This window comes from Pituophis catenifer, unplaced genomic scaffold (genome assembly GCF_029215685.1).
Source record: "Pituophis catenifer annectens isolate HBS135680 unplaced genomic scaffold, rPitCat1.0.hap2 SCAF_3, whole genome shotgun sequence".
NCBI classification, from domain to species: Eukaryota; Metazoa; Chordata; class Lepidosauria; order Squamata; family Colubridae; genus Pituophis; species Pituophis catenifer.
The window spans coordinates 24792561-24820305 of record NW_027256883.1 but is presented as its reverse complement, the minus strand read 5'-3'; the positions used below and the strand labels follow the sequence as shown (position 1 = coordinate 24820305).

The window sequence follows — 27745 nt, the reverse complement described above, 5'->3', positions numbered from 1 at the left end:
TTTGCTTCATCCTCAATATTTATGCTTTCTATTAAAAACACTTGGAATGAGGACCCAGATTGTTGGGGGCAATATGCTGACTCTGTAAGCCGCTTAGAGAGGGCTATAAAAGCACTCTGAAGCAGTATATAAGTCCAAGTGCTATTACTAATGCTACAACCAAAATGTTTTTTTTTTTAGTTGATGATTATTTCACTTCATATATATAAGAACATTTGTTTTTGTACCTTTGAATCAGTTTTTCATTCCTGGCGACTACTGGGACAAGTTCTTGCAGGTTTCCTTGGCAAGGTCTTTCAGAAATAAGTTTGCCAATGTCTGCTTCCTAGAGTTGATAGCGTGTAACTGGACCAAGGCCACCTAGCAGGCTTTGTTCCAAAGGCAGGATTAGAACTTGTGTCTACTGGTTTTTAGCCTGGAACCTTATCCACTACATCAAATCCACTGACTCTGCTAGTTAGAATCTTTTTGCTTTTTGCTTTAATTTATATGTCTCCCTTCTCCGGAGACTCAGGGTGGCTTACAATGCGTTAAGCAATAGCCTTCATACTTTTGTATATTTATACAAAGTCAGCTTATTGCCCCCACAATCTAGGTCCTCATTTTACCTACCTTTGAAAGGATGGAAGGCTGAGTCAACCTTGAGCCTGGTGAGATTCGAACTTGCAGTAATTGCAAGCAGCAGATGTTAATTACAGTGCTTTAGTCTACTGTACTACAGGCTCTTTTTTTAGGTGAATTGATTCACTATGCAAGACTAGACTTAATTCATATTCTATTCATAGCAACCTTAATGCTTGTACATTAATATAAGGCTGGAGCTGCAGATGTCCACACTATTTATCTATCAGGTAGACAAGCAAGAAAGGTCAATTGAAAAAAAAATCTGACTTCAGATATTTTTAAAAAACGTGTCCTGACTGCTTTTAAAACAAATTACTTCAATGATTGCTTTCATCCTGCTTATACTCTGTGTTTTATATTCAGTAGTAGAGGTCCTTCTTGCTTGTCTACACTTGAGGCAACTAAAGTAACAAGTGCAAGGAAGATGGCCTTTTCTATAGCCATAGCCTAGGTGTGGAACAGCTTCCCATTTGAAGTCCATTAAAGCCAATCATTGTAGATTTTCAAAAAATATTTGGATACCCTTCTATTTTTTTTTCTTTGCTGTGTTTTATTGGGCAATGCATATTTCATTCAATTGTTTAATTATGAATATGAATGTTTATTACTGCTTAATATACTTTATTAATTTTGCTCTTGAGGGTGCAAAAAAAAACCACCTGGATGGCTTTTGCTATTTTAAATACACAAAGAACAATATAACCAAGCATCAGGAATTCTTTGTACTTTTTTCTTTTGTCTACAAAGGAGTAGAACAAACCTTAAGGACCTCACCCTATTATTCTGTAGAGTAGATAGTAGTATAGTCAAATGAACAGCATCCTCAGATGTTGCATCATGTTTTAAGATGTGTAATACACACTTTAAAAAGCTCAAAACATTTAATTGCACAAAACTTTGATATAAGAAATCAAATTAGCTAACTTTTTTTTTTAATGTTTCTATGGAAATATAATTAAACAGAGAAGAATAATCTGTTCGTGACCATAGTAGTGGTATCAAATTTATCTTATGAAAATTTTTTTCCATGTTCCACTTGCTTCATTCCTTATTACATGCTGCAAAAGGCAGTAATAATTTTTATAGCCAAATATCTCTTCATAAGATACCAGGTGGCTTTCAATATTTACTATTTAAGTCATGCATGAAATTTAAACATTACAAAAAAGAGAGACTTACCAGTTGAGCTTCCTGAAATATGCACATTTTCAGAACGTTCTGCAAGAGCACTGTTTCCTAAAATTAAACATAATGAATAAACTAATTTTCAAGATAAAATTTGTAAAAAAAAAAAAATTCAGATACAGTATTATAGAAAAGAACAAAAAAGTGAACTACTTTAATATTCTAATTTAATACTACGTTAACATTTAATTTTCAAATACTGCAGATCCTAGGTCTCTTGTGCTGTATTTTTAAAAGAAAAAGAAACGATGGGTGGGAATAAAATGATGAAATAATTAAAGAACCAAAGGAATCCATGTTACACAATGAATAAGTTATGCAAAGAACCAAGTAGGTACTAAGAGCTTGGTTAGCTTGCAACAGACAAGGGATTTGAACTATTTAGTTTAGTTTAGTCTTCCAGTGCTCTTTCACTCTTTTTATACTTCCCTTCCTGCTTTTAAGGGAAGAATATAATGAGACACATAAAGATAATAAAAGGAAAAAACCCAATGGCTGAAGTTCTTTCAGATTTTCTCTTATAGGGAGCCAGCATATGAACCCTGACCAAGCAGATCCTGATTGCTTTTAGCTAGCATCTGCCAAGTTTTTTAAAAAAATTGTTGCCAGGTGCTTTAACAGTGTCATCCGTATGATATTGATGTACACACCACATCTCAGTTCCATTTATTAGATAGACAGCTACACATATCACACTGCAATGGCAGTCAACAAGCGGAGTGGTTTGTTTCAGTGATCAAAAACATAAATCACGTCATCATTGATAGCCAAGCAGCATATCGGTTTAATGAGTATCGTATCTTTCGCACTATAAGATGCACCGGACCGTACGACACACATTAGCTTTTGAGGAGGAAAACAAGAAAAAAAATCTGCCTCTGCCTCCCAGCATCCATCCGGTATTCATCTGGCTAGTGTCCTTGCAGCAAACAGCAAACAGCCTGGTCAGCTTCAGCATGTTATCGCAGCCCCAGCACATGGTTCGTCAGGGCTCCGCTTTGTTGCGCCGACCACCAATCAACTGAGCTGAGCTGCCACCGCCGCCAGGGAACACTTCAGCCTTTACTGCTGAGCAGCTGATTGCAGTTGGATCGGCCTCCTGGAATATCACCAATCAGCTGTTCTAGGCACTGGGGATCACCACCTATTGCTGCTGCCTATTGCCGCCACCTAGAACAGCTGATTGGCGGTATTCCGGGAGGCCTATCCAACCGCCGATCAGCTGCTTGGCAGTGAAGGCTCAGTGTTCCCCGGTGGTGGCGGTGACAGGCTGCGACAAAAGCCGTCGCCGCACCAACCCCCTCCCCCCGCCACAATATTAGCTCTATAAGATGCAGAGACACTTCCACACACTTTTTGGGGAGGGGGGAAGTGCGTCTTATAGTGCGAAAAATATAGTAAATCAGTAAATATTTGCTACATAAGAACAGTAAGAATATGGATTCCCACCCAAACAGAATTTCCAGTATTTTCTATTGCATAACGCCGTGTTCCTTCCCATGGCCATGGATTCTAAATATTTCCCCCCTTTGTCTATGGAGATTCTTAATCATCTAGGTCATGGTTGTCTGAAAGGTACTCCCCCCCCTCAAAAGGCAGCTAGACTTCATTGGGTTTTTTTTCTTTGAAAATGATTCACTTCTGATCCAAGAAGCTTCTTCAGTTTTTCAGGAAGAATTTCAAGAAGCTTCTTGGATGAGAAGAAAAATGTTTTCAAAGGAAAAAAAAAAGGGAAGTCCAATTGCCTTTTGAGGAAAAAGAACACCAACTTCTGAATTTCCCCTTTTGTTAATGTTCTTTTATTACATGCATGAATGTGAGGGGATGTTCGTTTGACCATTATATACTTATTATAGTTACGGAGAAAACATTTGCTTCAATCTTTTTATCCTGTGCCAAAAAAGGACCCCATGGCACACTCCAAGTATTTACGAATTTCTGTATTCTGTCTGAAACTGCAGACTGAAATCTCTAGCAAACTGGACTTCAACATTGGTCCTTCTGTCCAACATTACTGCATAGTACATTATGTAAATCTTAAAAAATCTTTTTTAAAAAAAGGGAGGCATAAAGAAAGCACTTTCTAGTAAAACAGATGAAATATAATACCCTTCTAAACCTTTTGAGAACTTTTGGTCTTCTAAACCCCCCACCAACTGCTTGAGACTTACAACCTCCCCAGGACAGAATTATTTGGGGGGGGGAGGAGGGAAGAGTATAAGATGAATGATGAAAGAACTGAGTTGGATTAAAGCTGTCCTCATTTCATGACTACATGGTGAGAGATTTTGAGCAGCTGTTGGCAGATGTAGTGGTTCTTCACTCAAAGTAGTATGCTGGGAAAATCAGATATAAGGGGGAAAAAACAGTACAATTTAGCTAAAAACCTGGTTCAAATCTAAAGGAATTTGAGGTGTTTTAGTTAAAGAAATGTAAATTCTCAGTTAACTTTCAAAAATTTTCATGAGCAAATTTAAAAGCAAAAACATTACAGTGTTAGCTGCTCATAAATAAATCATGATAAACAGAAACTGTAACAAAATAGCAGCTTTTTATATAAGTGATATAAAGGGAGAAATTTTGAGATAGCAATGAGCAATAACATTTGGAAGGGTAATGTAGAATTGACGCAATTACTCAAAATGATCACTAACATCGGAAGAGATGCTAGAAAGAAAACAAATAATCCTCAGTCCATTACAGGGAATATTGTATTATCTTTGACTTACATAAACAAGGTTTCATAAACAGGATGTACTGCACAATATTGTACTGAAAGTTATTCAGTATAATTGACAGAAGCTTTAAAGATACTGCAAAAGTATTATAAAAGAAATAAAATTCGTTCATCATTGGTTGATTCTAAACCTCCAGAAAACTAGCTAGCTTTCTTAGCATTCTCAACCCAGTAAACAATTACTTAAAACAACATTTTATATTGTATTACCTTTTTTTAAAGTTGTCAACAGTTGCTCAATGCAATTCACAAGCTGCATTAAGTGTTACCCTGAGAAATGTATAATGTAAACTTCAACTTAAAGGTAATGAAATGTAACCCTTTTCATGTATTTATTAGCATGACTGATACAATATTGTTTGTTGCAATGAAAAGACTGCTACTTTAGAAATATTTAGCTATATAACCGAATCACAGACCTAGATGGAAAAAACTGTAAAGTATTATGACTGCTTTCCTAAAATGTACTTCTCCATAAAATATTCCATTTTCCATAAATACCTTTAGCATAAAGCGAAGGGGGAGGTGGTGGATTGGGGGAAAAAGCTTCCTTTTTAAATTTTGCCAATGAATTCTAGCTGCTGTGCAATTACAGGTAATCCTTCACTTACAACAGTTCCTTTAGTGATCGGTCAAAAGTTACATTGGCACTGAAAAATGTAAGATGACCAATTTTCACAGTTATGACCTTTGTAGCATCCCCATGATCATGTGATCAAAATTCAGATATTCTTGGCAACTGGTTCATATTTATGACTGTTATATTGTCTGGGAGGGGGTGTCATGTGATCTCCACTTGCGACCTTCTGACAAGCAAAGTCAATGGGGAAGCCAGATTCACTTAACAACCGGGTTACTAACTTATCAACTGCAGAGATTCACTTAACAACTGTGGAAAGAAAAGTTGTAAAATGGGGCAAAACTCACTTAACAAATGTCTCACTAAACAACAGAAAATTTGTGTTCGTAACAACAGACCCATTGCGATCGTAAGTCGAGGACTACCTGTAGCTTGTGTCTCTGTGTGAAAATGTGTGCCATGCGCACAGATGCATGGCTTTTAGTCAGTGTTGACTCTTGAGGACTACTTGAACAAGACCCTGGTAAAGGCAAGGTTTTTCAGAAGCGTTTTGCCATTGCTTCTGTTTTAGGATTGAGACAGACAGATGGTGAATGAACTTGCAAAAAAAAATTATAATATGATTGCTTTCTTAAAATATGCTTTTCCGCCTAAAAGTTTTCATTCCCATAAATATGCAATAAAGCTTACAGGGCAGTGGATTAGGAGAAAAACTCTTAGTTTGACAATGACGTTAGCTGCTGTGCAGCCAGGAAAAGTCAGTTTCAACTATCCTGATGCAAACACTCAATTTTGGTTTCTAGAAATACTGTATCTATAGATTCGGGAGGGAGGGAGGGAGGGAGGAAGGAAGGAACCTTTAGCAGGCTTTACGTATTACTGTGGTGAGAATATGGCCTTGGAATAAGAAAATTCCCATTCCTGATTTAGGTAGTCAGGATAGGACTTCGGATTTCTACAATACCACATTCTGTAAAATCTACATATTAAAGGAAAGAGAGAGCAATAGAAACAATAATTCAAATTGCCTTAAAATATGTTTAAATACTGATTCATTTTCTTTTTATGGGCAATCTTAATATTTTGGAACAATGTAGTTGCTTCTTGCCTGCTAAGTAATAAAAAGTAATAAAAATCATATAAGCTTCCAATTATAACAGTAGAAATGAAGACAAAACCTTTATTGCATTTTGTGAAATTAAAGGTTTCCGCCAAACTTAACAGCTGGCACAGGCAGACAATATTACAAGCTAGGATAGGCTTCTTTAACATTTTCCCTTCTTTTTGGAGAGGGAGGCAATTCTGTCTCTTTCTTGGTAAATTTCCCTATATTATCTATATTATATTTTATTGTTGTGAGCTGCCCAGAGCCATGAAAATTAGATAGAAAACAAGTTTTAATAAATATTTACTTATTTATTTGTTGGGACTTGTATGCCGCCCTATTTCCACAGGACTCAGGGTGGCTCAGGTTATTATTATAATAAACCTTTTTTTACAGGTAGCTTTTGCCTTATGACCTGCAGTCACAACTGCCCAAAAAGCACTTTTGGCAGTTGTAACACATCACACTGCCACTTTCTTCACATGATCACATTTCATATGCTTGGCAACCTGTTTGCATTGTCAATCAATTGCCAAGTGCCCTGCAACCATGTGATCGCGATTTGCAACCTTCTCTGCTGGCTTCTCCAGAAAGTCAATGGGGAAACCATCAGGTTGCAAGGGAGGGAAAATCTTCCTACACACTGGAGGAATCTACTTCAAATTTGGTGAAAATGCCAGCAAACGCCATCATTCTGAGTCTCGCTGGCGTTCACAAGTGCTTTAGCAAATGCTATCGTTTCTGCCTCTTCAGAAGGGAAAATGCTAGTAAGTGAGCTGAGGCTTTCAGAAGATTGGTATTCACTAGCATTTTAGTGCATGTCATTTAGTGGTGGGATTCAACCAGTGTAACAACCTGTTAGAAAACGCCATTAAAAGCAGTGTTAAAAGCACTAAAAACAGCTGAGGCATGGCAATCTGCTCTGCCGTGCTTATCAGCTAGGCTTCAAACAAATGAAATAAAGGTAGGTATAGCGCAGGGGCAGGAGGGCGGGCCCAGCTGATGGTCGGATTGAACTGGTTCACTCTCAGCTAATCGTCAGAGCAACTGATTCGCCCGAACCGGACTGAATAGGCTGAATTCCACCCCTGAAGGCATTGCTTCCATTCAGAGGGGAAAACGCTAGTGAACACCAATGTTTTGAGCCTTCCAGTGGTATTTGCTAGTGCTTTTCACCAGATTGTGATCCATTTCTCTGTACACTGAGGAATTAAAGAAATCCAAGAAATTCCTCAGCTTACTGAAAGAACAGATCTCAAATTGGCAAAGCACTAGCAGATGCCATTGTTCATACAATCATTATCCTGGTGGGGTTTGAGAGAGCCTGGGGAGGAAATCTGGGCCCTCTCCCTGCTGCACCATACTCAAGAGTTCCATGCCCTCTTCCCAGTATTCCATTGATTCACATGGCTGCTTAATGACCTCAACTGGGGAAGCTGGAATTAAGTGGCATCTTGCTTAATCATTGGTTTGCTCAACAACTAGGATTCTAGGCCCAATTATGGTTGTAAGCAGAGGATTACCTATACATTAATATTATATTTGCCCTTCCATATCAAAATACCAACAAACATAACCACCCATTAGAATGACCCAAGAAAGTTCTAGATTCATATTTCACCCAGCATTAACAATTCACTCCTGCTTTTTATCGTTAGTATTTACTCAGCTGCCTTTCTGTTCATTATTCAATGTTATTCCAAATCAGATAATGCATTCCAAATAAATATTTATACAGAAAATTCCTCAGTTAAGTCAGATTTTCAAACACGGACATTTGGCTTCTAGAATTGTAAACTGGTTAGACGGAAGAAGGCTCAATCCTTTCCAACAGATTTTTGTTTTGTCTTGCCAGACAGAGAAGATTACAAACTGTAATGTTACAATTGTGGGTTTTATTTTGTTAACTTAAAAATCCATCCTTTTTTCCACATGTATCACACTGTGATATATCAAATGATGACTGGTTAGTTCTGCATTATGTATATACATGGTGAACCTCCTCATAAAACCAGAATGATGGCCAGACTGTTACTATTGTTACTGCCCTCAACACTTGGTAAATGTGTGGCCTCCTATTCACAGAATTCACCAGGGGAATTCTGGGAATTTAAGGCCATACATCTTAAAAGTTGCCAAATTTGAAAAACTGAACTAAATGCTTCCTAGTTATTTTACTGGTATGGCTGGAATTTGATAGATTTTATGCTGATATTTTTTTATAAATCACCAACCTTTAAATATCTAATCCAGAGAAAAGCAAAACCGGTTCCCTCCAGATGTTTTGAAATTTTAACAGCCTTAATATATGAAAATTGCAATCCAAAGAAAATCCTGTTGCACCGGACAATACTATAAAATCTAAATGTCTGCCAAGCAGGAAAAAAAAGATTTTCTAATGTTTATAATTTTCTTTAAAATGTATTTGAATTATTCTACTGTATATTTTGCTAAAATATCAAGTTCTATGTATATTAGCTATTTTTATTGTTTTAGTGATTATACATTAGTTTTTATAAAGAACGCTGTTGTGCTTTTTCAATTGTAATATGTAAAGATGTATAATTATTAGTTGCCATCTATATTCTGATGTTTTAATTATTTTCTGAATTATGTGCCTTGATGAAAGATATACAGTAAATAAACTGAACTGTGATTTGATAGGAGACTGAGAACTCTATATAAACCCTATATAAACTACTCCCATATTTCTAAAGAATATTTCTAAAGAACAAATTAGATATGGAATTAATAACTGCTACTTACAGATCAGCAACAGGCCATTTTACAAAGATGATGTGAGACCAATTGTTTTTGTTTCTCATGATCCATATATGAACAACTCAAGGAGATTTATCCCTGATCTTGGTCTAATTTTCTCAGTATGAAAATGTGCCTCTGGTTTTGTCACCTGGTCCATGAAATGCATGCACCTAAAATAACTCTTGGTTAGGCAAGGCCTGCCATAAATTATTCATAAAACGTATGCACAAAAATAATCACAGTAAAATTATTATGGAATAATTGTACAAAAGTTTAATCCCACAAAGCTATATCTAATCCAGCTGTCTACAACTAACTCATACAGCTTGTTCAAGCTGACTGATTTTCTGTTCCAATTTGAAACTCATTAAAACACATCTTACAACTTTAGTTTAGCTTGTACCCCGTTCATTCATATATCTTTATAAGACTCTTATTTTGAGTTTAAACCAGAAGGTTGAGAGGGGAGGAGATGTAAAGGAATGTTACCCCATTCCAGTCTTTTTCAGGGTCAAAAGGCAGCTGAGCCACACAGACTTAGTGAATGAATTATACATAAAAATCCTTAAAACTTAAACCCATAGATTGTATTGGATCCCTTCAATGCTAGACCTCCATTATAGTACTCCCTCTGTGTAGGATAATAATCTGACTACTTGTGATGTCATAGATGAACATTTGCCATCCCTACCTGTTTCCAGTAATGATTTGTAGCTCTTTCAAATATATTCCAGTAATTATCTGTTGTCTCCTTTCTTTTCTACTTCCATCAAACTTGGCAAGCACAATCATCTGCTTGTATTACATACTTAGCATATGAGTTTTTGTTTATTCATCAGCATCTCAAGAGATTAGTTGGACTTTATTTGGTTCAGGATTGAGGAACTGGTTCTTCTTGCTGCCCATGTTATTCTCAGTAGCCATCTCCAAACTGATAATTTAAAGGTGTCTATGTTGTTTTTCTTTTTCCAGCTTCAAATCTATGCATTATCATCGTTTCAACTATTTTGAGGTTTGCTCTCACTGAACTGTCCTAATCCTTGTCTAAATTTTCATATTCTCTGCCTTTTTTTCTTTCCTTCTGCAGGATCCTCATGTTCTAAAAAAGGGGAAACTATCTGCCAAATTCACTTCTTTGCTATAAAATTTACTAAGATTGTTGTTGTTGTTGTTGTTGTTGTTGTTGTTATTATTATTATTTAAATGTTTATACCGCCCTTCTCCCGAAGGACTCAGGGCGTGAACAGCCAAGATTAAAATACATACAATATGAAAATTAAAATAATTTAAAACATAATTAAATCAATTTGGCTTCTCCAATTTAAAACCCCTTACCCATAAAATTAACCAGTTAAAAATTTTAAACCAGCCCAGCTTGCTGAAATAGAAAAGTCTTCAGGGCCCGGAGGAAAGTACGGAGGTCCGGGATCAGTCGTATCCCTGGGGGTAGCTCGTTCCAGAGGGCGGGTGCCCCCACAGAGAAGGCTCTCCCCCTGGGGACCACCAGTCGACATTGTTTGACCGACGGCACCCTGAGGAGACCTCTCTGTAGGAGCGTATTGGCTGGTGGGAGGTTATCGATGGCAGAAGGTGGTTTCATAGATACCCAGGCCCTAAGCCATGCAGCGCTTTAAAGATGAGAACCAATACCTTGAAGCGCACCCGGAAAACCACCGGAAGCCAGTGCAGCTCGCGCAGGAGAGGTGTTACATGGGAGCGCCATGTCGCCCCCACAATCACCCGCACGGCCGCATTCTGGATCAGTTGGAGCCTCCGGGTGCTCCTCAAGGGGAGCCCCATGTAGAGAGCATTACAGTAGTCCAGGCGGGAAATGACAAGGGCATGAGTGACCGTGCATAAGAAGTCCCGATCCAGAAAGGGGCGCAACTGGCGTATTAGGCGAACCTGATAAAAAGCCCCCCCTGGCCATGGCTGTCATATGCTCTTCTAAAGACAGCTGTGCATCCAGGAGGATGCCCAAGTTATGAGCCCTCTCCGTGGGGGCCAATGACTCGCCCCCAATAGCCAGCGATGGCACCAGCTGGCTATATCGGGACGCCGGCAACCACAGCCACTCGGTCTTGGAGGGGTTGAGTCGGAGCCTGTTTCTCCCCATCCAGACCCGCACGGCCTCCAGGCACCGGGACATCACTTCAAGGGCATCATTGGGGTGGTTTGGGGTGGAGATGTGCAGCTGAGTGTCATCAGCGTACAGATGGCACTGCACCCCAAAACCATGGATGATCTCACTCAGCGGCTTCACATAAATGTTGAACAGGAGAGGCGAGAGGACCGACCCTTGCGGCACCCCACAAACAAGGTGCCTTGAGGTCGACCTCTGCCCCCCTGCCAACAAGACTGCGACCAGTTGGAGAGATAGGAGGAGAACCACCATAAAACGGTGCCTCCCACTCCCAACCCTTCCAGCTGGCGCAGCATGATGCCATGGTCGATGGTATCAAAAGCCGCTGAGAGGTCTAATAGGACCAAAACAGAGGAGCAGCCCCTGTCCCGAGCCCTCCAGAGATCATCAACCAATGCAACCAGTGCCGTTTCCGTGCTGTACCCAGGCCTGAAGCCGGACTGGAACAGATCTAGATAGACAGTTTCATCCAGGTGCTGAGGGAGCTGTCACACCACCACACTCTCAACAACCTTCGCCACAAAGTGAAGGTTGGAGACTGGACGGTAGTTTGCCAAAACAGCCGGGTCCAGAAAGGGCTTCTTGAGGAGGGGCCTCACCACCGCCTCTTAACTTTGTCTTAATATTTAAAACATCATTTAACCCATTATAACTTCCATAATGAGCTTTTCTAAGTCTTTCTGCTTTCAACGAAGTGTTGCCATGTTTATATTTCAAACTGTTATTGTTTTGGCCTCCAATTTTGATTCCAGGTGCCATCTTTTCAAATTTTGCCATTCTTACAATACCCACTAGGCTTAATAGTTACTGTGTTTTTCTGAAAATAAGACCCTGTCTTATATTTTTTTTGAACCCTGAAATAAGTGCTTGGCCTTATTGCCATGTGTTCAAAAGCCTGATTGGGCTTATTATCAGGGGATGTCTTATTTTGGGGAAAACGGGGTAACAGCATCCTTAATAATGTTATTATAGAAAAATGTTTTATAAAACTTTGGATATCATTGGACACCTATTTCATAATAAAAACCATACCATACTATTTCAAAAGTTCACTTCCTTTCAATTTACTAAATAAGCAAAGCAATAGGGAATATTTTTGTATAAACTCCTCCTACAATTTCTCCAATTCATTTTTACTATCTCAATTTTAAGTTTAAGCTTGTTAAAAATTCTATTCTTCTCTTTGCAATACTTTTCACTCTTAAAAATCTGCACTTGTTAAATTCACTGCATACAATTCTGTTTATTTTAAAATGTTTGCTCAGTATGTTAAATTTCCAACATATAGTAACATGCTGTGTAACATTTGTATATACTCTCTGCATATAATATTGATTTGGTGTCTGTATTTAGGTATTAAAGGTAGAAAACATTGGCATCTGTATCAGACAGACCCAACTGAAGAATTCTATATCCCATAATATCTATTTCTTTTTCTTTCAGAAACTCAGTGTAATTTATAAGAAAACATCTGAAAATGTCAAATTTAGTAATGATTGGGTATCATGCATTACAAGGATATTTTCTAAAAATCTTCTTTTTCTTTTGACCATTTCATTCAGGTGAATATAAAAGATGACCATTAATTCTTATTCTCTTCTACTGCTGTTCTGGTATTTAAATTTCTGAACGACAGTATTTTTTTTCTTTTCCATACGTGGACAAACATATTTCATTTTTAAAGTTTCAGACCTTGAACCTTTTGTAGTACATCCATTCAAGTAAACTATACATTAGATACGCTGGTACAATGAAGCACTACTTTTAAATAAATTATGTGTCCTTGAATTGTTAACTAAGACTGTCTATTTGGACGAAGATGCATTTCAGTGAAACCTTTGTCCACACCTTGCCACACAAACTGTAATTATCGAACTAAAATCATAGTACACCGGCCCTCAAGCACGCCTCAATTTTCTCTTTCAGAAAGAACAGTAAGTCATGTATGTGCTACTATTATCCTCCACTATAGCAGCTGCTTTTGTTAAGGAGGGAAGAACTGAAATATATCTCCTCTATTACAATGCAGAATGAAAATTACTATTATTCAATTTAACAACAAATTATCCAGTTTGTTATGCCCAGAGGTATTATATTTTTAAATCTGAATTTTTTTAAAAAAACAGATTCTGTCCATAGACAGTTTTTAGGTCTACAGAATACTTTATATATTAATATGCAAACTATATATATCAAATTAGGAACACTGAGGAACACTTAAGAAAAAGTGGGAAATGTTTTCAGTTTTGGGTTGTATTTATCCAAATTCTTAACACTAATCACAGCTAACAAAGAAAAACAAGTTTCTACAAGAAGGATAGCCTAGATTCTTTTGGATTATGCTAGTTTCAGATACTGGAAGTACAGGCATTCCATGCCTAAGATTAAGCAAAGTCTTATATAGAAAAGAGTGTTGCCAAACAGTAGAAAGTTGAAAAAGAAATCTGTAAGCCATTTAAGATGTTTTCTTTTTTCTTTTAAAGGGAAAAAATAGCAATAGTTTTATTACTAATCACTTGTGATACGTAAGTCAAGGCAGGTTGGCAATTTATATCTGCAAAACATTGGACTAAATGATCTCTGATGTACCTTCTCATTTTATCACAGTCTCTTAGAGTTTGAAGAATTTGATTTATAATTAATAATTTGTAATATGTTTAGGTGTTTTGAAATTTAAAGAAATTGTAAAATTTCTTTCCTCAAAAATTTGCCAATCAAGAACAACAAAGTAGATGTCAATCAAAACAGTTTTGACTCCATTCGTGCTGTAAAAAGTTGTACTTTTAACTAGGTAATATACAGGTAGTCCTTGACTTACAACAGTTCGTTTAGTGACTGTTCGAAGTTACACCACTGAAAAAAGTGATTTATGACCATTATTCACGCATATGACACACTTGTAGCAGGGGTGGGTTCTACTTACCTTTACTAGCGGTTCGCAACGGGGTTGCGCATGCTTCTGCACTTCTGAGTGAAGCTTCTGATGCGCAGAAGCTTCCTGATCATATCCGGGTCAGTGGGTGGAGCCTCCCGCCAGTTTTACTACTGGTTCTTGTGAACCAGTATGAACCGGGGGCAACCCACCACTGACCTGTAGCATCACCATGGGCACATGATTTACATTTGGAGCTTGACCACTGACTTACATTTATGAGTCCTGTGCAGTGTCCTGATCATCTTTTGTAATCTTCTGACAAGCAAACTCAATGGGGAAGCCAGATTCACATAACAACCGTGTTACTAATTTAACCAGTGCAATGATTCGCTTAACAAATGTGGCAAGAAAGATCATAAAATGGGGCAAAACTCACTTAACAAATTTCTCACTTAGCAGCATAAATGTTGGGCTCCATTGTGGTCATAAGTTGAAGACTACCTGTGGTTAAGCTTTATCAAAATACTATGTTATTCTTGATTTCTATCTTTCATCCGTGCAGAATTAAATATTCAATAGCAAATCTGTTATTTAAAACAATTATATTTTCTTGATGTTTCTTCCCGCCTTTAGGTGAATATCTGTGTAAAAGGTTATAAACTCTAATTACATTCATTATAGGAAACTGTAATAAGATATTTGCATTTATAAGCATTTTGTTGGCTTTCATTCACCAAATCTCTCCTCCCACTCCAAGTTATACATCCTGCACATTCCTAGTAGCTTTGCAAGGTTGGAGCAGATCTTTCTTAGTTCACGAGTTATAAATGGCTATATCCCCAAGAGAGCAATACATTAGGAAAATGAAAGCTATCTTGAAATGGTGTCTTCAGTTGAAATTTTGGTTAGCCGGGGCAACAAGCATGAAGAACCATTTGTAGAGTGAACAGGAAGAGGGTTTAAATGAGGAAGAGACAAAAGTATAAAATAGGAGGACACTGAATGCGGTAAGTTTAGATAGATAGTAGAGGGGGGAAAAAGTGGAACCCCAAAATAGGAACAATACTGCTGCTCTTATTTTTCCAGGCTTTAAGAGAAAAACGTGGCAATTTTATCTTTCTTTTTCTCTAGAGAAATGCAGGGTGTATAAATGTTTATTCATATTTACATGGTTATATTGGAGGATGTTTTTGTGTGCACATGCTCGTTTGTGCCCTGGCAGACATACTCTAAAGGCCCAAGAGATAATTGATGTATAGTATACCTATGTCCCCAAAGTTGCTTACTATTTTTGTGAGTAAGTAGGAAAAAAAAGACTATTTGTGAACAGCAAGAAGTTTTATATCTTGATCTTCTGTTTATGACAGGCAACCATGCAAGCTCTAACATATATTTATTTATTTATTTATTTTATATTGGATTTCTATACCGCCCTTCTCCCTGAGGACTCAGGGCGGTGTACAGCCAGATTAAAAAAAAAAACATGCAGAACAAATATTAAAAACAATTAAAAGATATATAAATTTGGCCCAATTAAAACTCATTACCAATTAAAAACGTTTAAAACATTTAAAAAACAGTTAAAAATTTCATCTTAAGCCAGCCCGGCTTGTTTAAATAAATGGGTTTTTAGGGCGCGACGGAAGGCACTGAGGTCTTGGATTCTCCGTATCTCTGGGGGGAGCTGATTCCAGAGGGTAGGTGCCCCCACAGAGAAGGCTCTCCCCCTGGGGGTCACCAGCCTACATTGTCTGGCTGATGGCACCCCGAGGAGGCCCTCTCTGTGGGAGCGCACGGGTCGATGGGAGGTCGTTGGTAGCAGCAGGCGGTCTCGAAGATAGCTAGGCCCTATGCCATGGAGCACTTTAAAGGTGATAACCAACACCTTGAAGCGCACCCGGAAGACAACTGGGAGCCAGTGCAGCTCGCGCAGGAGCGGTGTTACATGGGAGCGCCATGCTGCTCCCGTCACTACCCGCGCTGCTGCGTTCTGGACCAGCTGGAGCCTCCGGGTGCTCCTCAAGGGGAGCCCCATGTAGAGAGCATATGTATATGTGATCTAAAATAGAAAGCCTTGAAAGAAATAACCTTTCGTGCAGTTTTATTGAGATTTCTGAGGATAATTTTCATGTTAACTGTGTTTATAGCTAGGCTCTTAGTCTTTACAGCAGGTTTTCATGGCCAAAAAGAATTGATAAAAGCATGACAGGCTCACAGTTCATTATTTGAAAGAGGTTCAGTGCATATTAAGTATTGTGAAATAGAGGAGGACAAAGAACATTAAAGAAAGGGAACACTGGGCCCATATAGCCATGCCTGAAGTGTGCCATCATGCTGTTCCATTGTTTAGCATCAAGAACACCAGCACTGAAAGCAAGACAACTTTGAAAAGGCATTTAATGCAATCTCTGGCACATTGCACGACATAATTAGAATTGCCATGGAGCAAAAGCAGCTGTTGAGCTTTTCTTCAACCTACCTATCCTTCCTCATAATGTTTCACAAGTGGCATATGTCATTTACAATGCTAGTGACTAAAATGTTTGAAAAGCGTGACTCAGAATTAGCTTTAATCATTGTTAGGATACCTAATACATTAAATATATCAGAATTATTACTGCAAAAGCAATACAGGTTTATAAAGTTAAGTAAGAAGGGATCTCACTTCTTTATCTTAAGGGTTCATAGCAAACCTTTTAATAGAAGCATATAATGTAATCTTCAAGAAAAGATTTACATTCTTGGATATTTACCAAAGACTATTGTTAAACCTTGTTTAAAGGAGGGGATGTTTTTTACTCACGAATGTTAAACTGGAGACCACCAACACCATGTAATTTATGTTGTCTGGGTAATATTCCCATCATGCATCATTTTATGACATTTCACTGCTTGTGAAATTCATCATGTTGAACTCCATAAACAAGGTTTCATTGTATTAAGGAATGTTTGGATCAATAAAATGAGAAAGCAACCTAGATAGTAAGTTTTTGAAAGAAAGAGCGGCTTGGTGTACTACTAGATGTACTACTAGTATAAAATTAGGAAACCTTGGATATTTTTATCTACAGTCTAGATCAGAATAACTACTTCTGAGTAAGATCATGTGAAACAATAAATACATGTTGATGTGTCATTAATCATTCTGCTAGCTTATTCAGAGTTAAAATAAAACTCAGCTCAACAACAATGCCATCATATACTGCTTGTATTCAACGCTGCAGAGAACCTAAAACTTTCATTATCTACTTCCAGAAAGACAAATAGTTGATAACCTACTTATTGATGATGTCTATATTAAGATTATGATTTTGGTCTTTGTAACTGGTGAACATTGCTAAGTATTTTGGGCTAATGTTGCTTCCCTCTTTTTTCTAATTTTCTAACATCTATTTTGTCTCATGAAATTATTCCCACTTTATGTACATGTTCTTTTGGTTCTTAATTTTGAGAGTTGGTATTATTGACTACAATGTTTCTCTACTCAAATATTACCCCTACAATTCCCCCCGACCCCCGAAATTCTAATTGTATGATTTATGGTTCACCCATTATTTGAACAACATAATACAGTTATTAAGATTCCTTTTGATCTGCCAATTACATTAATTATTTTGTGGAGAATAAACCAAAGTTTCACAATATGTACCCTGTAAAGGGGGGGGGGAATCATTTGCAGAAATATGCAAGGTTGGATTTAACAGTAAGAATGCTTTCATATATTTTTTTTAATAAATAGAAACAAAGAGATTAAGAGATACTTACAGACTTGCCCTTTAGAGAGCTTACTATAAACACAAGTGTTTTTTGAGAAGAAGTAATTATTTTTAAACCAATTTAGACATGTAAATACATAAGATCTTTTGCAAATTTGTAAACAAGAGGCCCACTATTTCCACTTCCCCAGACTTTGGCAGTCCTAAAAAGCAGAGGGCAAAGCCAACCACATACAATACACCCTTTACTTTTAATCAGTTGGTAAACTACAGTAATAGAAATATTTATGTACTGCATAAAAATGTTTTAAAGGCAGCCAAAAACTTCATACTGATGATTAAAGCACAGAAAAAGTTCGCCCCCTCTCTAGTTTTAAAGCAGAAATATTGGAAATTAAGAACACTAAAATATTAATATTCATCCTTCTTTGAGAACAAAATAAATGCCTTCTAAAATAGAATTTTTCAAAGGACATCAAAGGATGTTTATGTGTAATCTATAGCATTAAAATAAATATAAGCATGATGAATATTATAGTTCAATATATCAATGTTTTTAGCTGTTAGTGAAACAGCAGAAACAACTTTCAACTAATCAAAGAACATTAGTTTTATATTTAGCGTATATTAAATTCTAGTAAGCAGCAGTCTTACTCAAAATTCTAGGCCAGATTTCCCCAATTTACTGCCTAGGAATTAACAGGATTGAGTTCAATGAATCTGGTTTGTACCATGTTGAGGAAGCTGATTTTATGTATTTTGGCAGCAATCCACCAATTAAATGTATTGGTCTATGGCTTCTGGCTTCAAGAAAGTGATAGATAAGATTGAATCTACGTATCACATTAATTCATAATGTGGTTACTTACTTTTGGCTTAATATAGTAAGTGAACTCTTCTATTTCAACAGAACATGTTTAAAGCTAACCATGGCTTACTGTGATGCATGGACCCAGGGGGAAATAATTATCTATTAATTTCCAGTTTCTATCCCATTTCTTGCACTCAAGGTTATTTGTCTTATCATCTTGAGGTAATTAAGTTGCAAAATAAAAGAAAATATCTCAGGATATAGATTACATTCCCTGGAAGGATACAGATTTTACACAGTGGAAAACTAACATGTTAACTGTTATAGCAATCAATTAATATACAGTTCTATTCTGTAAAGGCACAAATTACACTCTGGAAACCTGAGATTTAAATTATGTGCTATTATTCATAAAGAGAAAAAAACAGGATGCCCAAAAACTCAGATAAGAGTATAGTCTTTATATTATTTGATGTAATCTTTTACACCAGATCTCTGGGTGAAAGCAGTCTTGACAGAAAGGCCATGCTTTGAAACCTATTTCCTTTGACTTCCTAATAACAGAAATCAATTCTTCCTCCAAAGGTTCAAGCCATACCTGCTGTTTACCCGTTACAATCTATTAGACTGTAGTGTTACTTAAAAACTGCAATTCAACATTTAGCCAAGTTGTGTTGAAGAGCCACTTCCCTTGAGACCACCCTCACAAATATAGTATCAACTTTCTTCCCAAGCACAGTGCTGAAAATGTTGCTCTGAAAACTGTTAGCAGAAAGCAGCTTCCTGTTGCAGAACCTGTAAAACACCCCAAGTCTATTCCTGCCAAATACCAATCATCTATTTCAGAAGATGCAGAACCGGGGAATTTTTAAGAGATCATTTATAAGCCTCCCAGGCAGAATTCTAAAACTAAAAACAGCCACTCTATTTTCAGGATGCAAATAAATAAATAAATAAATAAATAAATAAATAAATAAATAAAATGATTTGACATTTAGCATCCCCCACCCCCCCCCAAGAATATATATATATATCTTTAAAAAAAAAATCTGAGGAAATTCGGCCACTCAGGGAAGGAATTATATAAAAATGATCTTAAAATAGGCTGCCAAGGCTGGTGCTCTAGATACACTTCTAGATTTAACTTCCATTGAACTTCACCGGCACCAAAGAGACGTTTCCGGTACTGCATTGTAATTGCTGACAGAAATGGGATGAAGGCGCTTGGCGGTTCATGAAAATCTGTTAAAGAAAACAGAGGTCGGGGGGGGGGAGAGTAGCACCAAGACACCCCCCCCATACCCGAAGTTTCAGGGGTCCTCCCATTGTCTCCGCACCAACAATGGACGGCTGGCATCTCTTGACAGCCCAATTCCCCATTTCAAAGGGGGAGAGGGGGAGCAAGAAGAAGAAGAAGAAGGGCAATCTTCCAGCGCGGCCAGGCCCTGCTTTAAAACCCCAGGAGGCTTTTTTGACTCATTCCCGGCGAAAACCATCCTTCCTGGGAAAAGTCGGGGACGGCCCGGCAAGACAGGGGGACGGGGGGGGGAGACGAAAGGCAGGGCCGCCCGCCGCCGCCCCAGACTTCCTCGGAAACAAAAGCCGGGCCAGGAAGTCTCGTCCCGCCGGCTTGGAGGGAGGGAGGGAGGGAGGGAGGACCCCGAAAGAGAAGCGGCGTTTCGTCCAGCGATAGCCCGGCTTCCCGGGCGGGACACAAAGCGGACATCACCTACCGCAACAGGAGGCGATGAGGAGCAGGAGCTGCGCTGACCTCCAAGCAAGGGACCCTTCCGCGCCCCAGCAAGAGGCCATAACACCGCCGCGCGGGGGAGGGAGGGGGGAGGAGGAGGCGGAGGAGGAGACCAGCCGGAGTTGCGTCGCGAGCCCCGCAGCGGGAGGGCCTCGCCGTCGCCTGGCTGGGGAAGAGCCCCCCCCTCCGCCGCTCCGCGCGCGCGCCCCGCCCTCCTCCTCCTCCTCCTCCCCCTCCTCCTTCTCCCGCTCAGCCTCCGGGAGCCATGAGCCGCCCGCCGTTGCCTCTACTGCTGCTCCCCCCCTCCGCCGGCTTCTTCGGCTTCCTCGCCTGTCTCCGGAGCGCTCTCCGACAGGGACGGGAGGGGCTTTTTTTCCCCCGGCGCAACTGCGCATGACCAAAAAGCCGAGCAGCTGCCTCTCTAAAGGGCTGGCCGGGGCGGGGAAACCTCAGTTTTTTTCTCCCCACCCCCCAACCCCGGAGGAGGAGCAGAGGCAGCAGCCGGCAGGAGGCTTCGGCCGGCGAACGACTGGGAGGGCGCGTGTCTGGATGTCTGGGTTCTCAGTTCAGCCGCCTCACCGGGGGTGGTGCCCGAGGTGCCAGCCCTGGACCTTCCCTTCCACCCGGAGATGCGTTGTGGAGGGCAGGCGTGCCATGCTGTTCCCGCGCTTCTGCATTCGGGCGCTGCTCCTGGGAAGGGAGTCCCGGGCTTCCTTTGTGGGACAGCCTTTCCCCTCCCGGTTCCTTCCAGATGGCTTGGATTTCAGCCTCCGCCATCCTTCCTCCCCCGGCCCATCTATTGTCCCCAGGTCGTAGGAAATACTTTGAAGCAGCTTCCCAAAAGCTGAAGAATCGCTCACTGAGGGAGCCTCCAAATTTGCTATATAATAAACTACAGGTAGCTGTAATTTATTATAAGCTGTAGTTTATCCCAATGCAGCCCAACATTTCTGTTGCTGAGGGAGACATTTGTTAAGTGAATTTCCCCCCATTTTACGACCTTGTTGTTAAGCGAATCATTGCAGTGGTTAAGTTGGCGACCTGGTTGTTAAGTGAATGTGGCTTCTCTATTTGACTTTGCTTGTGAGAAGGTTGCAAAAGTCCCAAAGGTGCTTTTTCAAGAGGCAACTGGGCTTTCTGGTTTTTCTTTGAAGATATTTTGCTTCTCATCCAAGAAGCTTCTTCAGCTCTGACTGGATGGTGGGAAATGGAAGGATATATACTCCTTGCAGACAACTTGTCATATACAAGGAGCATATATATATATCCTTCCATTCCCCACCATCCAGTCAAGAGCTGAAGAAGCTGCTTGGATGAGAAGCAGGGGTGAAATCCAGCAGGTTCTGACAGGTTCTGGAGAACTGTAGCGGAAATTTTGAGTAGTTTGGACAACCGGCAAATACCACCTCTGGCTGGCCCCAGAGTGGGGTGGGAATGGAGATTTTGCAATATCCTTCCCTCAGGAGTGGGGAGGGAATGGGGATTTTGCAGTATTCTTTCCTTGGAGTGGAAATGAAGATTTTGCAGTATCCTTCCCTTGCCATGCCTACCAAGCCACACCACGCCCACCAAGCCACGCCCACAGAACTGGTAGTAAAAGAACTTGGATTTCACCACTGATGAGAAGTGAATTGTCTTAAAGGAAAAACTAGTAAGTCCAGTTGCCTCTTGAAAAAGCACCTTTGGGACAACCATGACCTGGTTGACTGAGAATCTCCATAAAGGTTGCAAAAGGTGATCACATGACCCCAGATCACTGCAATCTGTCATAAATATGAGTCAGTTGCTAAGCGTCCGAATTTTGACTGTGTGATCATGGGGATGCTGCTTGTGACCATGGGGAAACAAGGGTCATAAGTCACTTGTTTCAGTATTGTAACTGAACGGTCACTAGACAAACTTGTAAGTTGAGGACCACCTTATAAATAAATAAAATCTTTACCGTTAACTTCCCTGTCTGAGTGTGTCATTCCTGTGTAAAGCATTCTTTGGGGAGTAGAATACGTAAGTATAGGTTATACAGATCAAACCTCCTGTGTTAGAATTTAATTTTGCTTACTGTGACTACTTGTCAGTTGCCACACTCCCCATTCACCTACTTTGTATAGCAGTGCTGATTCAGTGTTGCTGTATGCTCCTGACTTTCATTACTGGGAGCTCAGTAAATAACAAGTTTTTCTTTTATTAAAACACACCATGTATGGAATTACTTAGATAAGTCCTACTAATATCCAGAATTTAGCTGATAAAAGAACCTCTAGTCACTACAAGGTGATTTTATCCAAGATTTTTTTAAAAAGTTTTGGATATTGCCAATTAAACCTGCTCTTTAATATATATTTTACTATATTATTATTATGTAAACTTGTTTGCTGCCTGACTCACAACTATATGACTTGGAAGAGGGGGTAGACGGGGATCTCATCAAATTTGCAGATGACACCAAGCTGGCGGGAATAGCCAACACTCTGGAAGATAGGCTTAAGATACAGAAGGATCTTGACAGATTTGATAATTGGGCGCTATCTAACAAAATGAAATCCAATGGTGAAAAAAGTAAGGTTCTACATTTAGGCAAGAAAAACAAAATGCACAGGTACGGTATATGTGGTACCTTGCTCAATAGTAACTGTGAGAGGGATCTTGGAGTCCTAGTGGACAACCATTTAAATATGAGCCAGCAATGTACAGCAGCTGCCAAAAAAGCTAACACAGTTTCTAGGCTGCATAAACAAAGGGATAGAATTAAGTTCACATGAAGTGTTAATACCACTTTATAAATTCCTTGGTAAGGCCACACTTGGAATACTGCATTCAGTTTTGGTCACCATGATGTAAAAAAGATGTTGAGACTCTAGAAAGAGTGCAGAGAAGAGCAACAAAGATGGTTAGGGGACTGGAGGCTAAAGTATGAAGAATGGTTGCAAGAACTGGGTATGTCTAGTTCAATGAAAAGAAGGACTAGGGGAGGCATAATAGCAGTGTTCCAATATCTCAGGGGTTGCCACAAAGAAGAGGGAGTCAAGCTATTCTCCAAAGCACCTGAGGGTAGGACAAGAAGCAATGGGTGGAAACTAATCAAGGAGAGAAGCAACTTAGAACTAAGGAGAAATTTCCTGACAGAACAATTAATAAGTGGAACAACTTGCCTCCAGAAGTTGTGAATGCTCCAACACTGGAAATTTTTAAGAAGAGGTTGAATCACCATTTGTGGTATAGGGTTTCCTGCCTAAGCAGAGGGTTGGACTAGAAGACCTCCAAGGTCCCTTCCAATTCTGTTTTTCTATTCTATGTGTGTGTGGCTTAAAACAATCAAAGAAATCACAATAAAATCAACCATATAAAATAAAGGTAAAAGATGCCAAGAGTGACAATATAAAGAGTCAGTTTCCTTCTCCCTCACCAAAGGCCTGTAAGCAAATATACAAATCAGTTTTACAGGGAAGTTTTTTTTAATGTCTAGTCTGTCTGGAGCAATCTGATCAGGTTTTAAGTTAACCATGTTTCCTACTTCGGATAACCAGCATGTCCATTAAGATTAATTATTAGGTAAGGGAGATGGTAGTGGTGGTGAGAAGGATAATCCTTATCTAGGTTTCTGACTTCATGAGATCAGTTCAATGTAAGCACTTGGAAGAATCCTTTGATTCAAGCAGTTTCTGCCACCTCAGGCCTATACGTTGATTCAAATGCTTCAAGAACTACTACTGGTGCCTTAACTATTAATTCAGAGAAGGCTTCCTTTTCTCTTAAGCTTTCTATATCAGGGCAAGAAATGTTCATCTGATAAGGAAAATAAATATAAGTGTTATGGCCCTGCAGAGTTTTGTAAATTGCCTCTCTCATTCCTATGCTCACCGAATTTAACAGTAAGGATTTCCCCTCTTTTGACAGTTTCTTTACAATAACAACATTGTACCTTATGATTCTTGATGAACATATATTTTCTTTTATGTACACTGAGAGCATATGCACCAAGACAAATTCCTTGTGTGTCCAATCACACTTGGCCAATAAAAAATTCTATTCTATTCTATTCATAAAAATTGGGTGTTTAGAAGGCCTTTAGGGCCCCCATGTCAGTCTACAAGAAACAGGACACAAGAGGTCTCAAACAGCCTTGAGGAAACCTTGAGGTTGTAGCTTTCACAACATTTATTATATCTTGTCTGCATTAGAAATACAGTACTTTGCTGAAGGATATTTCTCCTTCTACCACTTATAAAATCCAATTGGTCTTATATACCACTGAGTGCAAGATCTTTGCCCTAGATTTTTCAGGCAAAGATTTATGTTGATAAAAAGGAGGTTTTAGTTAATTACCATGTATAAGAGATACAGCTAGTTCTCAAAATAGAATCAAATTATAAAGTTGTGCTTAATCTCTGTGCAATATTTTAAAGTAAAATAGGAATACATTGATATGTGTTAAGTAGTTTATTGATTGATTAGCTTTACGGCCATATTAAAAAAAAATAAAGGTAAAATACAAGATCTATTTCCAGGATAAAATAGGTAAAAGAAAAAGCAGTAATAAAATAGATATATGCTAAACACAAAGAATCAACATTCAGATAAATACATTGCCTTTACATGATACTCTGATCTGTTCCATATAATGGATTCTCACCTTATTTATAAACTTAGCAGTTTTGCTAAGAATGTGTATGTTATAGCCCAGGATGAAACAGAACAATCTGCAGTTCATATCCCAAATGTACAGATCTGCAATGTCGAATTGCAGATCTTCACATTGGGGAAACAAAACAACCACTTCACAATTGCATCACACAACATAGAAGAACAAACCCATCAAGACAAGATTCAGCAATCCACCTGCATCTGACAGAAAGATCACTTTTTTTTTGAAGACAGCAAACTCCACAATCTGGACAGAGAGTACTACTGGTTTGAAAGAAGAATCAAAGAAGCCTTCCACATTAAAATTGAACAGTCCTCTCTCAACAGACAGGGAGGAATATGACATCACCTATCTTCTGTCTACAACACAGTCCTTTCAGCAGTCCCAAGAAGATTCCAGACCCATCTGCACTCTGATTCAGGTGACCCTGAGTGTACAGATAAATTCCCAAGTGGCCACAACAACTTGGGACTAATGACCAACTTTCAGAGTGCTAATGACCAGATGACTGCAAAGAATATAAATCCTTTTATTCCTCACTATTCAGACAGAACTGAAGAAGCTTCTTGGATGAGAAGCAAAATGCTTTTAAAGGAAAAAAGAAAGTAAGTCCAGTTGCCTTTTGAAATATACCTTTGGGACAACCATGAGCAGGATGATTGAGAATCTCCATAAACATTCTTAAATATGCATTGTTAGAAATATTGGCTTAGCAGATTTGTACTGAATTGTTTTGGTCTGTGGCTGACTGGGATGGAAACAGCAAAGCTGATGGCTAGTGGTAGGTTTTCCTTTGTGGTTTTTAGAACCAAGAACAAGATGGGGAAAGATCAGTCTACTGATCTTGGATTTTATCCAAAGACTAGGAAGTGAATTATCTGTTTCTGTATAAAAGACTGCCAACAGGAGATCGTAACTCTTATGAATTTCTATTTCTAAAAATAAAATAGTGTAAGAAAAAGTTCCTATGAAGAACGTTGTTTATTTGTAGTAAAAACATTTCCTTTTAAAAATAAGTGATGGGCTTTTATTTACATATATTTGACTAATTTAGTCTTACAGAAAGCACACAAATAACCAAAATGAAAAGGGGTTTAATAATGGTGAATACTTAGAGAATTAATCAAGCCGAACGAAGTACAATCCTCAATAGAAATGCTAAGAACAACAAAGGAAGGTGCTTGCTGAACCAGCACAGTTCAGAAGAGTTTTAACTTCTGATGTCAATTAAACTCTGGCCAAGACGCAATAAATGAAGTTATTTAGAATAAAGATAAAGACTGGTAAATGTATTCCTAAAAGGTCTTGCAACATTGAAGAAACATGGAAGCTACTACAGGTAGTCCTCAATTTACGACCGCAATTGAGCCCAAAGCATATGTTGCTAAGTGAGAAATTTGTTAAGTGAGTTTTGCTCTATTTTATGACTTTTCTTGCCACATTAGTTAAATGAATCACTGCAGTTGTTAAATGGGTAACACGGTTGTTAAGTGAATCTGGCTTCCCCACTGACTTTGCTTGTCAGAAGGTGATCACATGACCCTGGAATGCTGTAACTGCCATAAATGTGGTCAGTTGTCAAACATCCAAATGTAAATCACATGACCATGGGGATGCTGCAACGGTCGTATGTGTGAAAAAATGGTCATAAGTCACCTTTTTCAGTGCCATTGTAACTTTGAATGGTCATTAAGTGAACAGTTTTATGTCGAAGACTACCTGTACTAAAGATAGGATAAGAGTTGGTATCAGATCCAGACCACAGTTAAAGTTGTATTTGAACTTAGATTGAAAGAAAGGTCTAAGCATCTTTATAGATCTTGTACTGGTAAGTGTCTATATATTCTAAATGTGAGTCTCATTTTATGAAGTAAGATAAACTGTTTTTTTCTTTTTTTGTAATTTTGTCAGATCAGATGGACCAAAAAAATTTAGATATTAGTTCACTGTAATCTCTGGAATCACAATTGTGGGACATAATTAACATTTTTGTCTCTAAACATCACTCCCACGCTATACTTTTCAAGTTTTTACATGCATATATCACTTAAGTCTGCATTTTCAGGTCCTAGTTAATGATGCAAACACCTTTAATGATTCACAGCTGCTATACAAAACTGAAGCAAATAAAGACTGCTCATTAAATGAATATGATATGCAGATTTGCAATGTGACCACAACATATTTTTATGGAAACAGTTGAAATGAGAGACCTTGGTTTAACTGGTTTCAACTGAATTTCTTAGAGCTTATATTGGTAAAGCTGGTTCTCTTCCTGTTGCAAATCTCATCCTGAAATTGTTGCTTGATCAGAATTAGCATTTTCATATTGTACTGATTGTAGCTCTTCAGTGGGTAACTCAGCTCCTTGGTAAAAATTTTAATCTTTTTGGAAACTCTGGTATTCAAAATACTAGTAGAGTTAATTTTGATGGAAAATGGATTACTTTTAGCTCCAAAATTTAGATGATAAACCAACCATCTTCTAATCTTAAAGTGGTATTAAAACACAGAGGAATTACTAAAATGGATCTCAAAATTCTCTTCTCTTCTCTTCTCTTCTCTTCTCTTCTCTTCTCTTCTCTTCTCTTCTCTTCTCTTCTCTTCTCTTCTCTTCTCTTCTCTTCTCTCTTCCCTTCCCTTCCATCATAATTCTGATTGAAATGTTACAAATTAGGGGCTAGAACATGATTCATTCTATGTGATAATGTAGATGTAGAAATGAAAAAAACAGTCACTGAGACAGATTGGGGATTCTGTCACAGAAGGTTTCTTAGTGGAGGGTTCCTTAGAACTGTAAAGATCCAAGGGGGA

At 38.6% G+C, this 27745-nt stretch overlaps 1 protein-coding gene across 1 annotated transcript in view; it reads right to left on the bottom strand.

Annotated features, from left to right (window-relative positions):
* Nucleotides 1-20351, bottom strand: part of LRP12 (LDL receptor related protein 12) — a 35408-nt gene extending 15057 nt beyond the window's left edge. The window contains exons 1-2 of the mRNA XM_070942064.1: nt 20273-20351; nt 1804-1860 (exon numbers count right to left, since the gene is read on the bottom strand). Of these exons, the coding sequence (XP_070798165.1) occupies nt 1804-1860; nt 20273-20351 (136 nt within the window). The remainder of the gene's footprint in view (nt 1-1803; nt 1861-20272) is intronic.
* Nucleotides 20352-27745: the final 7394 nt, after the last annotated feature.